General features: G+C 41.3%; 1 protein-coding gene across 3 annotated transcripts; it reads left to right on the top strand.

The window, feature by feature from the left end:
* Positions 1–705: 705 nt before the first annotated feature.
* Positions 706–12,624, top strand: LOC128698514 (uncharacterized). 3 transcript variants are annotated; one of them, XM_053790770.2, is made up of 7 exons: positions 706–1,759; positions 6,142–6,283; positions 7,148–7,281; positions 8,441–8,596; positions 11,266–11,334; positions 11,695–11,784; positions 11,925–12,624. In XM_053790770.2, the coding sequence occupies exons 1-7, from the start codon at positions 935–937 to the stop codon at positions 12,042–12,044; spliced, it is 1,536 nt and encodes a 511-aa protein (XP_053646745.2). In that variant the 5' UTR covers positions 706–934; the 3' UTR covers positions 12,045–12,624. The 3 variants fall into 3 exon arrangements, 2 of the variants coding, with proteins under 2 accessions (XP_053646745.2, XP_053646746.2); XR_008408476.2 differs by lacking the exon at positions 11,925–12,624 and having other exon boundaries at positions 7,148–7,333; positions 11,695–11,761; XM_053790771.2 differs by lacking the exons at positions 11,695–11,784; positions 11,925–12,624 and having other exon boundaries at positions 7,148–7,333; positions 11,266–11,396.
* The last annotated feature ends 417 nt before the right edge of the window (positions 12,625–13,041 follow it).

The following is a 13,041-nucleotide window of genomic DNA, read 5'->3' as shown; positions in this document are numbered from 1 at the left end:
TCCAGGCGCTGTATGGCACCATGATCATACTCTGGTATTAAGTACAAAGTTTTTATGCCAATTGTCAAGCCAAGTCTGGCGCTTCTGATGAAGATGCAGTCAAATTTAAATTAAAGAATGTTCACGAGCTGTCTCTTATTTTCCTTTTATATAACCCATACGGATTTAGTTCTTTCCCGTGAAAATGGTAATAATTTGAAAGGTTAGGTAAGATTGGTCAGGAGACAGGACAATTGTTTCCCGAGGCGGGTATTAGTCATTTGATGACCCACCGCTGGAGCTTCCGCTCATCTGACCGAGGCCTTCCACTGGCTTACCACTCCACCCCTTAAAATTTATGGTCATGATTATTTTGAAAGGAGAGCGTTAGAAAATCTTTGGGACATTTATGCTTAATGATTTATTCATAAGTGTACGTATCGCATCCCCGCTTCTCATTGATTTGGCAATGTCTCTCCTCATTGTAAGTGAGAGAGTTGGGAATTGATTGTGTGGGTGAGGCGGGGACGAAGGTGTGTTACTGAGTGCTGGTGTATGATGGTAGGATTAGCAAAGAATAAAATTCGCCCTTTGTAAATACAATTACGATTCAAGTTATTATCCTTATCGTTTTGGATATTGTTTCGATGATAATTTAATAATAATAATGTAATCATCTGACATCTTAAATATTTTTTAATGATGTGTTTTTTGATTAGGGTCATGTGGTACCTTCTGCCTTTACTGCTGTACCTCTGCTCACCTGCAAGTCGACTCACCCTGGGTCACGCAGGCGGTCTGGATGTGGGCGGGGATGTACTGCCATTTTTCCCCTCACATAATTCGAGGGTGTGTCAAGGGGGTTGGTGGGGGTGTGAGTGTGCTACAAGCTTCATAAACCAGCCGTGCATGATGTTGATTGCCTTAGGGTTGAAGTTGATGCCAGAGGTGGTGGATGTGTCTCTCCACTATGGGTTTTGTGTCAGCAGAGAGTAGGTGGCTTCCAAGACGCGAGCAGGCAGAGAAGGGCAAGATATGGGCTGTGAAGGTCCTTTCTCCATCAGAAACTGAGAGAAGATTAAGGCAGAGATTCGACGAGGCTTTCGAGTTGTGTGAGAATGAGAAAATGTTGCTGTGGCCCTTCAAGCAGGAGCTCGAGACGAAGAGTTTGTTCCTTGTCCCAGAAACCCCACACAAAGCAAGCTTCCCAAATATCTTTCGCCGATCACTCCGGCCCCTGAGAATGTGTCTGCGGGTGTTGAGCATTCTACCTTTCACCTACAACGTAAGCAGAGGACAATACGTGATGAAGTGGTGTACTTTCGCCTTTCTCCAATCGGTGATTACCGCTATCTACCTCACGGTACTGATGGTAACCATTGTGGTAGGTGGAGTCACCATGTTTTCTCAGTCGGAGATTCATCAGACGCAGGAAAATATTACCATATTTGATATTAAGATGTTGGTGGTGCTGCTCATCGGTGGGAACCTGATGAACGCCTGGGTTCAAGTGCTCAGCTTACTGTACGGTGGACAGCGGGTGTGTGGACTCCTCAACAGCTGGAACAGTCTGGTGGCCGCCACCCACCTCGACCCGCTGAAGGGGCTGCAGGTGACGATGCGGATGCAGATTGGACTTCTTTGTGGGTTTTGTGTCATCGTGCTGACCTTGTCATTAATGGAGGCTCCTGACGTCTTGGTTTGGGGCCTTGATGGCGTCGCGCAGACCATTCTCTTGGTACCCGAGGAATGGTTCTATCAGTCTCCAGCCTTTGTCAAGGTAACATTTTTTATTTAGAAAAAATTGATACAGTAACTGCTGCTACATTATTCTATATGATTGTTCACGAAATCTTAATAACACGACTGCAAACAAACCACGAAACGGGTAAGGTTTGAACCTGGAGTATACCATGTCGAGTGAGCTCTAACACACCAGGCCAGTTTCTAGGCCACCCGCCCTGGAGTTTTGTAGACTCGCTTGCCATGAGTTCAAACCCCACCCGTTTCGTGGTTTATATGACTGCATGGTGGAGGCAAGGTACCTCCCTAAGAGGAAAGTACCTTGATGTCGGTAAAGGGCTCTTGATCAAGTGATTTATTATTCATGGTGCAGTAAAGCCGTATTGATCACAGAATCACAGAGATTGGGAGGCAATCAGGTTCGATCCAAGGAAAGGGAGGGCAGGTCTAATTCCCTGGATCAAGAGCTCCAACCAACGTCAAAGAACTTTCATCGTATCAAACTTGATTACCTCCCACTACCCAGGAGCTACATGACTTGCGACTTTAGTGCTTCCTTCCCTTCAAGGGGGCCCCCCTCAAGGGAGGTTCCTTGATGCTGGTGAGGGGCTCTTGATCTAGGGAATTGGATCTGTGCTCCAATTCCCTGAATTAAGCCTGAATACCTTCCATCCCCCACAGGCGCTGTATAATCGCTTCGGGTTTAGCGCTCCCCATAATAATAATGATAATTCCCCATAATAATAACCGCTCAAGCACCCTTACTTTATCTTCCCTCCTCGCTGACGGCCCCACCTTTGACACAGACTCCCTCTTTGACAGCAAAAGACTTATTACACAAACCGCCCTTACAAACTCTACCTCTGTTATACTCTCCACCCTCACTGATCTCCGATCAAGTAAGTTTATTCAGGTATACACAAATACAGTTACATAGATTATCATACATAGCAGCATATGTGTAAAGAACCTGGGATAACCCAAAAAAGTCAGACAGTGACTTATTGTCATTGGGGCACACCGTACCCTGCAGCGCTGTATGACCCTTGTGAGTTAAGCGTTTAGTTTTGATTATAATAATAATAATAATTATAATTGCCTCGTTTATTAATATGTTGAATGTTATCCTGCACAGTTTTAAGTTTTCTATTTTGTGTGTTGTAAAGCTTGGTAATTCTCACAGATGTGTGGTGTGGAAAATTAAATTTACCTTGATGTAACTCATAAGATACATACCAGTAAATGGTAACAAAGATAATTATTCTTTGTCAAGGTTACAGAGACACGTAGGAATTTTAGGACACCTAGGTCACAAAAAATGTCCCACTTCGATACCTACCATAATCTATCTCTCCACAAGTCACTCTGGACCTATATTAATTTCAAATGAATTATACATCTGGAGTTTTACCTGGAGAGAGTTCCGGGGGTCAACGCCCCCGCGGCCCGGTCTGTGACCAGGCCTCATGGTGGATCAGAGCCTGATCAACCAGGCTGTTACTGCTGGCTGCACGCAAACCAACGTACGAGCCACAGCCCGGCTGATCAGGTACCGACTTTAGGTGCTTGTCCAGTGCCAGCTTGAAGACTGCCAGGGGTCTGTTGGTAATCCCCCTTATGTATGCTGGGAGGCAGTTGAACAGTCTCGGGCCCCTGACACTTATTGTATGGTCTCTTAACGTGCTAGTGACACCCCTGCTTTTCATTGGGGGGATGTTGCATCGTCTGCCAAGTCTTTTGCTTTCGTAGTGAGTGATTTTCGTGTACAAGTTCGGTACTAGTCCCTCTAGGATTTTCCAGGTGTATATAATCATGTATCTCTCCCGCCTGCGTTCCAGGGAATACAGGTTTAGGAACCTCAAGCGCTCCCAGAAATTGAGGTGTTTTATCTCCGTTATGCGCGCCGTGAAGGTTGTCTGTACATTTTCTAGGTCAGCAATTTCACCTGCCTTGAAAGGTGCTGTTAGTGTGCAGCAATATTCCAGCCTAGATAGAACAAGTGACCTGAAGAGTGTCATCATGGGCTTGGCATCCCTCGTTTTGAAGGTTCTCATTATCCATCCAGTCATTTTTCTAGCAGATGCGATCGATACAATGTTATAGTCCTTGAAGGTGAGATCCTCCGACATGATCACTCCCAGGTCTTTGACGTTGGTGTTTCGCTCTATTTTGTGGCCAGAATTTGTTTTGTACTCTGATGAAGATTTAATTTCCTCGTGTTTACCATATCTGAGTAATTGAAATTTCTCATCGTTGAATTCTGGTAAAACATTAATATAAATATGTGGACTGTATATTAAATTTAAAAAATGAATACATATACATTGAAGGAGAATTTATCTTAATACCACTCACCAATTAGTTTGGAGATTACGGTGTGTCATACACAAAACTCCCTGCCTAAAATATGAAGAAAATACTGGCCAGAATTTCAACATAAATAGACATCACTCAGCTGTGGTAATATCCTCTTTCCATCTAGTTACAGAGTCCTGTCCAGTCGCCTAATTCTCACATTCTGCAGGACTGCAGTCCCAACAATTTCCTATTTGAGAGGTTTTAAGTCCAATATAACCTCTAGAGCGACGAAAATTCTTCCGATTTTCACTACCGTTTCTCCGTCAGTTCAGAACAATGGCGACTCTTCCCCAGCGACGCTCACCCATTTCGCTGGTTCTTTATATAATAATAATATCTTTATTTACTACAGGTACATGTTATAGAGGCCTAGCTGACAACAATGACATACTACTATATAGGAAGCCGCTTGTTATGCTCCGCATGTTGGGCAAATTAGGTCAGTGTCCCAGGATGCGACCCACACCATTCGACTGACACCCAGGTACCCAGTTTACTGATAAGGAACATAGACAACAGGTGGAAAGAAACACGCCCAATGTTTCTACCCTCGCTGGGAATCGAACGCAGGCCCTCGCCGTGTGAACCGCGAGAGCGTTAGCCACCAGGCCACCAGAGCCCTTTATTTATTTACAAATTAGTTTTTATTACCTACAATATATTCCATCAATTTACATATAAAAAACACTGTATTTATGGAAAATATACAGTATTTTCCACATGTGGTATGTAAAGCTTGGTACTTCCCACAGATGTGTGGTGTGTAAAGCTTGGTACTTCCCACAGATGTGTGGTGTGTAAAGCTTGGTACTTCCCACAGATGTGTGGTGTGTAAAGCTTGGTACTTCCCACAGATGTGTGGTGTGTAAAGCTTGGTACTTTCCACAGGTGCTGCATGTGGTATGTAATGCTTGGTACTTCTCACATATGTGTGGTGTGTGAAGCTTGGTACTTCCCACAGGTGCTGCATGTGGTATGTAAAGCTTGGTACTTCCCACAGATGTGTGGTGTGTAAAGCTTGGTACTTTCCACAGGTGCTGCATGTATGTAAAGCTTGGTGCTTCCCACAGATGTGTGGTGTGTAAAGCTTGGTACTTTCCACAGGTGCTGCATGTGGTATGTAAAGCTTGGTACTTCCCACAGATGTGTGGTGTGTAAAGCTTGGTACTTTCCACAGGTGCTGCATGTGGTATGTGAAGCTTGGTACTTCCCACAGATGTGTGGTGTGTAAAGCTTGGTACTTTCCACAGGTGCTACATGTGGTATGTAATGCTTGGTACTTCTCACATATGTGTGGTGTGTAAAGCTTGGTACTTCCCACAGGTGCTGCATGTGGTATGTAAAACTTGGTACTTCCCACAGATGTGTGGTGTGTAAAGCTTGGTACTTTCCACAGGTGCTGCATGTGGTATGTAAAGCTTGGCATTTCCCACATGTGTGGTGTGTAAAGCTTGGTACTTTCCACAGGTGATGCATGTGGTATGTAAAGCTTGGTACTTCCCACAGTTGTGTGGTGTGTACAGCTTGGTACTTCCCAAAGGTGCTGCATGTGGTATGTAAAGCTTGGTACTTCCCACAGATGTGTGGTGTGTAAAGCTTGGTACTTTCCACAGGTGCTACATGTGGTATGTAAAGCTTGGTACTTCCCACAGATGTGTGGTGTGTAAAGCTTGGTACTTTCCACAGGTGATGCATGTGGTATGTAAAGCTTGGTACTTCCTACAGATGTGTGGTGTGTAAAGCTTGGTACTTTCCACAGGTGCTGCATGTGGTATGTAAAGCTTGGTACTTCCCACGTGTGGTGTGTAAAGCTTGGTACTTTCCACAGGTGCTGCATGTGGTATGTAAAGCTTGGTACTTCCCACATGTGTGGTGTGTAAAGCTTGGTACTTCCCACATGTGTGGTGTAAAGCTTGGTACTTCCCACATGTGTGGTGTGTAAAGCTTGGTACTTCCCACATGTGTGGTGTGTAAAGCTTGGTACTTCCCACAGATGTGTGGTGTGTAAAGCTTGGTACTTCCCACAGATGTGTGGTGTGTAAAGCTTGGTACTTCCCACAGGTGGTGCGTGTGGTAACTTGTGTGGTGTGTCTTCACTTGTTCTCCGTCTTCAAGAGTTTCCTCTTTTCCTTCATTATCAACTGTCACATGCTGAAGAATGGACTCGCCTCCTGGAACCACCAGCTCTCTGACGCTCTGGAAGGCAAGTCACAAAGATCCACAAAAACTTTTTGGGGTTGTGTCGTCTGAATGGCTAGTTTATTGTGCACCCATCATCATATTTTTATTTAGGAAAACTAGGTACACCAGCAATGAAATGTCAGTCTCTGCTGGGAGACTTAAGTAAGACAATGAGAATATAGTCAAGTATTCCATTAAAGGTTCATCAGTTACAAGAACTTCAAAGGTATCGGTCCAGTGGAGCTGGAGTTACCATACTCATTTTCTGAGTGGTAGCGAAAAAAAGAATATTACAAAGGTCCCAGTAGGTCTTTATCACAGCCTCACTGGGAATAACTACATTACAAATATTACAGGCTCTTCATCCCTTTGAACTGGAACTATCCTCTTCTTCCTTGGATCAAGCTTGATCATCTCCTACTCCCCAAGTGTTCATGACCCCTGTGGGTAATAATGATGTAAATAATGAAGGCAATATTATCATCAGGGGCAGCGGTAAGCTTAGAAGGGTCAAGCATCGCCTGGAAAATAGGAAGTAATAAGGTCTGATCCGAGGAAGGTGATGGTAAGTCTTGTTTCTTGGATCAAGAGCCCTTCACCTGCATCAAGGCATGTCTCTTGAATGGAGTAATTTTTATGAGTTATAAATTATAGTTTTAATGTGCACAAGTTAAGAGTATTCTATATTATTTATTATTAGTATTATTAGTAGTAGCAGTCGTAGTAGTAGTAATAATAATAATAATAATAGTAGTAGTAGTAGTAGTAGTATAAGGGGAAGTGTTAAGCCCATCAGTGTTATACAGTACATGGGGAACGGGAGCTAATGAGATTCGAGCCAAGTTGTAAGATTCGAGTCTATTGTAAGACCATCCTTGTCTAACAGCCATGTGGCGTGTTGGTGGTCGCCGGCGAGGTCATCTTGGTATGCTGGTTCAGAGTCACTTCCAGCTGGTCCGCCTGGTCCGGGAGACTGAGGAAATATTCGGTCCCATGTTGCAGTGCTACTACGGCTCCACGGTCAGTCTAACACCCCTCTCAAGGACCGTAAGGACCATACAGTGCCTGGAGGGTTAGTAACCCAGAATAAGTTATATGGCTTATATTTGCAGCATGATAAATTTTTCCGCGTCTCTTGACCAACGAACTATTTACTAGGTCAATATGGTGTACTGCCATATACGATGGAGGAATGTAGATATCTTGCTATCCAGTGCCAAGTATCTGTGATAAATTGAAGAATGAGAAACTTGTGTAACATTTGGGAATCTGTTGAGGAAACGTTTTGCCAGCCAGTGGCTTCTTCAGTCTAATACAGAGAAGAATGTTGAAAGGGGAGAAGTTTGAGGTAATCAGTCCCTGTCTGGAGTTGATGTGTTCAGTCCATCAATTTTGATGTTGCACAAGTGCCTCATTCTTCGACCTATCAGTTTTCTGAACCATTACATCACATATTGATAAATTTCTGTTCTCTTCCAAGGACGTTTGTCTTCATCATACATAGCCCACTGGGCTATTGGTCTGGTGCTCCATATCATCAGTTTTTAGCTCTGTGGATTTCCTAGGCTTGAGGAAAGTCTGTTTGCTGACTTCGAGAGTAAGTCATCTGACTTTGGTCAGGAGAATGCAGAGTTCCCCTGACCTAAGAATATCTGTATCGAACTTTCGCTCTTGTACCAGTTTGAGCTATGAGCTATGATCACTAAGTTTAGTCTCTTGCCTTTGGGTACTTACAAACCTTGTTGTGTGGTATCTCACCAGGTAAGGTGACAATGGCATACAGTGGCTGCTAATATGTGAATGGTCAACACATCAATAATGTCACAGTAATGGGTTGTCTATGACAAATTAAAACTTATGTACCTGTCAAGAGATTCTCCATAAATATAAGAGATTCTCCATAAATATGGACATGAGCATATGCCTATAAGAGTGAGATTAACCTTTCATGGATATTTGTAGTGGCATCACCCTACTTTTTGTGCCTAGCATTAAAGTCACCAGTTACAATGGGTTTGCTATGACTAACATTAAGATCTGCATAATAGAGGTTGACAGGTGCAAAAACATTTAATGCATTCATTCTTGCTTGTTGGTGTGCAGGTGCGGTGCAGCTTTAATGACTATTACCAAACAATTTAAAATTAATGAATTTGCCCCACCACTATGTATAATGCAGGTAGTCATCCTGTGCACGGAGCTGTATCTGCTGGCGTATCGTTTGGGGTGCAGCATTTACTCAGCAGATGGAGTTGTCACCATAGCACTCATGACGCTACAAACAGCAGCTGTCTTCACTATGGTCTCCCTCTCTGCTGCTGCCATCGAGGAGGTGGTGAGTGTGATCATGCTAAGCACTAAATCCATAGAAGTTATTAAGCACTTGGCAAGTGTGGTGTCATTGTGGTCCTCATAATCTGGCTGGGACATTAATTAATATGGTGTGTGTGTGTGGCCTTATCAGTCTGTGTGTGGCTTTGGCTTAATTGAGTTTGGCTGCTTGTATGGTTTAAGGGAGACACTAACATGGTCTGGTTTGAATATGGAAGCATTTTGCATAAAAGGCCCTAAAATCTGGAAAACTTTCCTGCAGCATCTAAACGTCCCTTATCTGCCATTTGCTTCAAAGCTATTATTAAAAAGCATCTCATCTCCTTAATGTAATCTAAACAGCAAATTCTCTTAGCAACAATACCAATCTTCATTCACTTATGGTGCTGTTCTTCCAGCCTTCCTTCCTTCAACTTCCATATGTGATTGGTAACATATATTGTCCCATTAAATTTGTGTTGTAATTTCAGTAACTTGCTGTACTCTCACTATCTTTATTCAGTCATGCCATAAAACTGAAGATCACTGTCTAGTTCTTAAGTACTGTGTAAGCCTTATGATTAGTTGCCCAGAATGCATTGCATAATTAGTGGCTTTCTTTTCTGCTTACTATTTTACTCGTGTATCTACATTATCTGTATGCTCAAAGAAATAAACTATTATCATTATGAATGCAGCAAATACCAACAGCCTCAGTGGTCCAGCAAGTGGCTGTTAGAGCACAACCCTAACAAATACAAAATAATAATGATAAAACTTAGAGAGGGGCCAGAGATAAGGTACTATTTAGAAAGTACAGTACAAAACACAACTTCAAGTACTCAACAAAGAAAAAGACTGAAATAGGTGATCAGATAATTTCTGATGAGGACACAATAAAGCTATAGGATGGCATGGCAGACTGATGTTTGTAGTTGGAGATGTGACAGTTGCAGCTCAGTGCAGACAAACATGGTGTTCTGATCTTAGAAAAAGAAAATAACTGTGATACTTATAAGCTAAATAATATAGACCTTAGTCAAACAATGAAAAAGATTTAGGAATTCTGGTTTGCAGAAATTTAAAGCCAAGACAACAGCACAGCAGTGTTCGCCATGAAGCTAATAGAATTCTTGGCTTCACATCAAAAAGTACTATATAAATAATAGAACCCCTAAGGTTGTACTTCATCTTTTTATATTTTTAATAAGGCCTTGTTTAGATTATGCTCCTCAGTTCTGATCCCATTTTACAGAATGGAAAATACAAAAGAATGACAGAGTTGATCTTGTGTATTGGAAACCTTACCCACAAGATAGATTGAAGGTACCAAAATTGCATTCTTTAGAAAGATGTAGAATTAGAGGGAATATGATTAAAGTGTACAAATGGAAAACAGGAATAAATAGGGGAGAATATAAATTATGTGCTGAAATTGTCTAACCAAGACAGGACTTGCAGCAAGCAATGGATTCAAGGTGGACAAATGAAGATTAGGTTGGTGCAGAGTTGTAGATGAGAACAAATTTCCAAGTAATGTCATTGAGGCTAGAACTCTGGGTAGCTTTCAATATATGTTGGATAGATATATCAGTGGGCATGAGATGGACCTGCCTAGCATGGGTCAGTAAGCCTACTGCAGGACTTCTTCATGTTCTTACATCATACCAAACCTACCCCTTGAAGCACACACTAGATAGCACAGGCGAGGTTGGAGACTATAAGGACTGCCTTCAGGAACCTCAGCATAAACCCATTCACATCAGAAAATTCCCAAGTAGGGTTCATCAGTGCAGTTTCCCCAGGCTTATGAAGTTCTAAGATTTGCTAGCAGACATACGTATCCCGAAGCTGAAAGCCATGAACTACAAAGAAAGGCGGATAATTACTAAGGTACTAAGTGCTACTAGAGAAAGGAAGATTTTGGGAAAATTAGTTACAGTACATGTACTAGGTACTCAAGGGTACTGATAAAGTAGGAAGAATGGTTAAGGAAAGATCAGAATCACAAAACACACAGTAATTGAGACAGGTACCCAAATAAGTTAAAAAGAAGTTTATTCTTTCAGATCACAGATATAGAAAATTGTTGGTAAACTAGCTTGAGTCAGAGGAAATAAAGGAAGATTGTATACAAAAAAGTTAGAATCAAATTCACCAGTTGGTCATATATTGAGCATATACACACATCAAAGACATGGTTACTATTACAAAATAGTTATACAGCCTCTCTGCACTTAACGACGGAGTTCCATTCCTAAGACCACGTTGGTAAACGAATTCGTCGCTAAACAAGAATCGTAATATAATGGTAGTGGGTTTGTGTCAACCATCTTTGCACCATTTATAACATTTCTGGTATATTTTTAAATGTTAATACAGTAGTGTACTGTATATTGTAATAAACAGAAGAGAGGAAATCAGCTCTAATATACATTAATTAGGTATACATATGGGTCAGAGAGCCCATCATAAGTCTGAGTTGTTGGTAAACCAGTTTGTTGCTAAGCGAGGAGAGGCTGTATTACATTACATATACCAGATCTGTATTACATTTAACAAAAAATTTGATTAGTTGATAATAAGAAGCCAGTTTGGTGACCAGCTATATAAAATAATTATAATGCACAATTATTTATGAATAAATTTTCTGATCCTGATTCTAATTCTAACCTCTCTTCCTTCCTTCCCCAGGCAAATGACAGCATTGATATTCTACGCCGGGGAATCCCTTTTAATACTTCTAACAGAGATAAGTTTAATGTGAGTTCATCATTTCAGTCAACTCGGTCATTTCCAAAAATATGACACTTGATCAATTCAGCTATCTTTTTCAGTTACTGTATATAGTTCAATAATAAATTTAATATATTTAATTGTTCTGGTAAATAAATGAATTGCAATTATGTCAACTCGGTCGAGCAAAAAGCCCAATATTGCAGAATCAGCATAGCTTTTCATCAGTGACAGTCAACAGATGGTTGAGCTGGCAAAGAAGACAGTTACAGAAAGGAATTTTAGTGAGATATTTTACCTCTTGAACAGGCAAAATGTCTTAGTAAAGTTCCTCGCTGTAACTAAGTCTTCTTCACCACTTGTCAGCTTTGTGCCATTTGTCTCCAGATGGAGGAGCTGACAATGGCACTGACAAGGTCACCCATTTACATCACTGGAGGCAAGTTCTTTGTCATCAATCGTCCTTTCATCATCACGGTGAGTGGATGCAACACACAGTTTGTGAGGTATTGGGAAGTAATGAGAATTATCATATATTGAATGAAGAGAAAGGGAGAAGGTTGAGATATCAATTCTCCAAGGAGCCTTATGATCAGAATACACCGATTTACCCTCAGGTGATGAGCGCCGTCATTACGTACTTCATTGTCATGATACAATTCATGCAGCCCTGCCAGGACCAGGCAGACACCAACAACACACAGCTCCTAGGCTCCACCCAGGAGGATTTTTCTTAAACTCAGTGTGTCCTTCACTTAGAAATCTATCTTCATTTCTGAACTTCTTTAACCTCAGAAACACACCAAGCTCTAGACCCTATTTATAACTCTCTCATGTATAGATTTGGGATTTCAATACAAGTGTGTTTGATAAATGCTAAACTTTGCATGTTCCATCAGGAAAGTCAGTTATATTTATTTTACTCTTTACAAAACCCCTGGGCCACTGCTCACAAAGGCCCTATATTCAAAACAATACACAAACCTTTTCCCCTTCAGCCCAGGCTCAGTACCCTCAGGATTCTTTGACTTTCAGAGTTTAGAATGCATGAAATTCAAAATTGAAAAGGTTTTCATCCTTTATAGCTTACAATAAGCAAGAAATGTGCTGATGTTGATGTCAATTATTATTATTATTATAATCAAAAAGAAGCGCTAAGCCACAAGGACTATACAGCTGTTGATGTCAAAATGGTAGTCATTTCCTGCAAGATAATTTCCAATCTCTTGAAAATTATAAAATAATTTAAATTATTTTTTGCATCCTTAGGCCCGTTTAGTTTTTTATCTACTTGTATCTAATATACAGTATATATTCCCCCACACAATGTACATAAATAGGGCAAATTATTATGTGGGTAACCCATTAAGTTAGCAACAGTACAGTGTTCCAGGCTTTGTCTTGTCAACCCCTCGGCAACACAATGCAGTAACTATCTTTGCCTAATTTCCTGTGATTATAATAATCAAGAAAGACTTGCTTTCTAAATAAAATACTTTTGCCAAACAGCATAACAACATACTATACAACTCAATTATTACTTACTAGTTATAATATAGTACACCAGTGAACTCAATTCAATCAACTGCAGTATATACTAGTTATTTGAAAATGCTACTAAACACACAGGAATCACACAGCACATGGGGGAACAGGAGGCAATCAGGTTTAATCCAGTTGAGAGATTAGGTCAAATTCCTTGGATCAGGAGCCTCCCCTCTGAGCTTCTGTCTG

This window comes from Cherax quadricarinatus, chromosome 88 (assembly GCF_038502225.1).
Source record: "Cherax quadricarinatus isolate ZL_2023a chromosome 88, ASM3850222v1, whole genome shotgun sequence".
In the NCBI taxonomy this organism is placed as follows: domain Eukaryota; kingdom Metazoa; phylum Arthropoda; class Malacostraca; order Decapoda; family Parastacidae; genus Cherax; species Cherax quadricarinatus.
The sequence above is the reverse complement of the archived record's forward strand: the minus strand, read 5'-3'. Positions and strand labels throughout refer to the sequence as shown.

Coding starts and splice junctions, on each gene's coding strand:
- LOC128698514 (XM_053790770.2), top strand. CDS start 935: ATGTGTCTCTCCACTATGGGTTTTGTGTCAGCAGAGAGTAGGTGGCTT. Junction 1,760..6,141: donor AGTCTCCAGCCTTTGTCAAG/GTAACATTTTTT, acceptor TACTTCCCACAG/GTGGTGCGTGTGGTAACTTG. Junction 11,335..11,694: donor CTAACAGAGATAAGTTTAAT/GTGAGTTCATCA, acceptor ATTTGTCTCCAG/ATGGAGGAGCTGACAATGGC.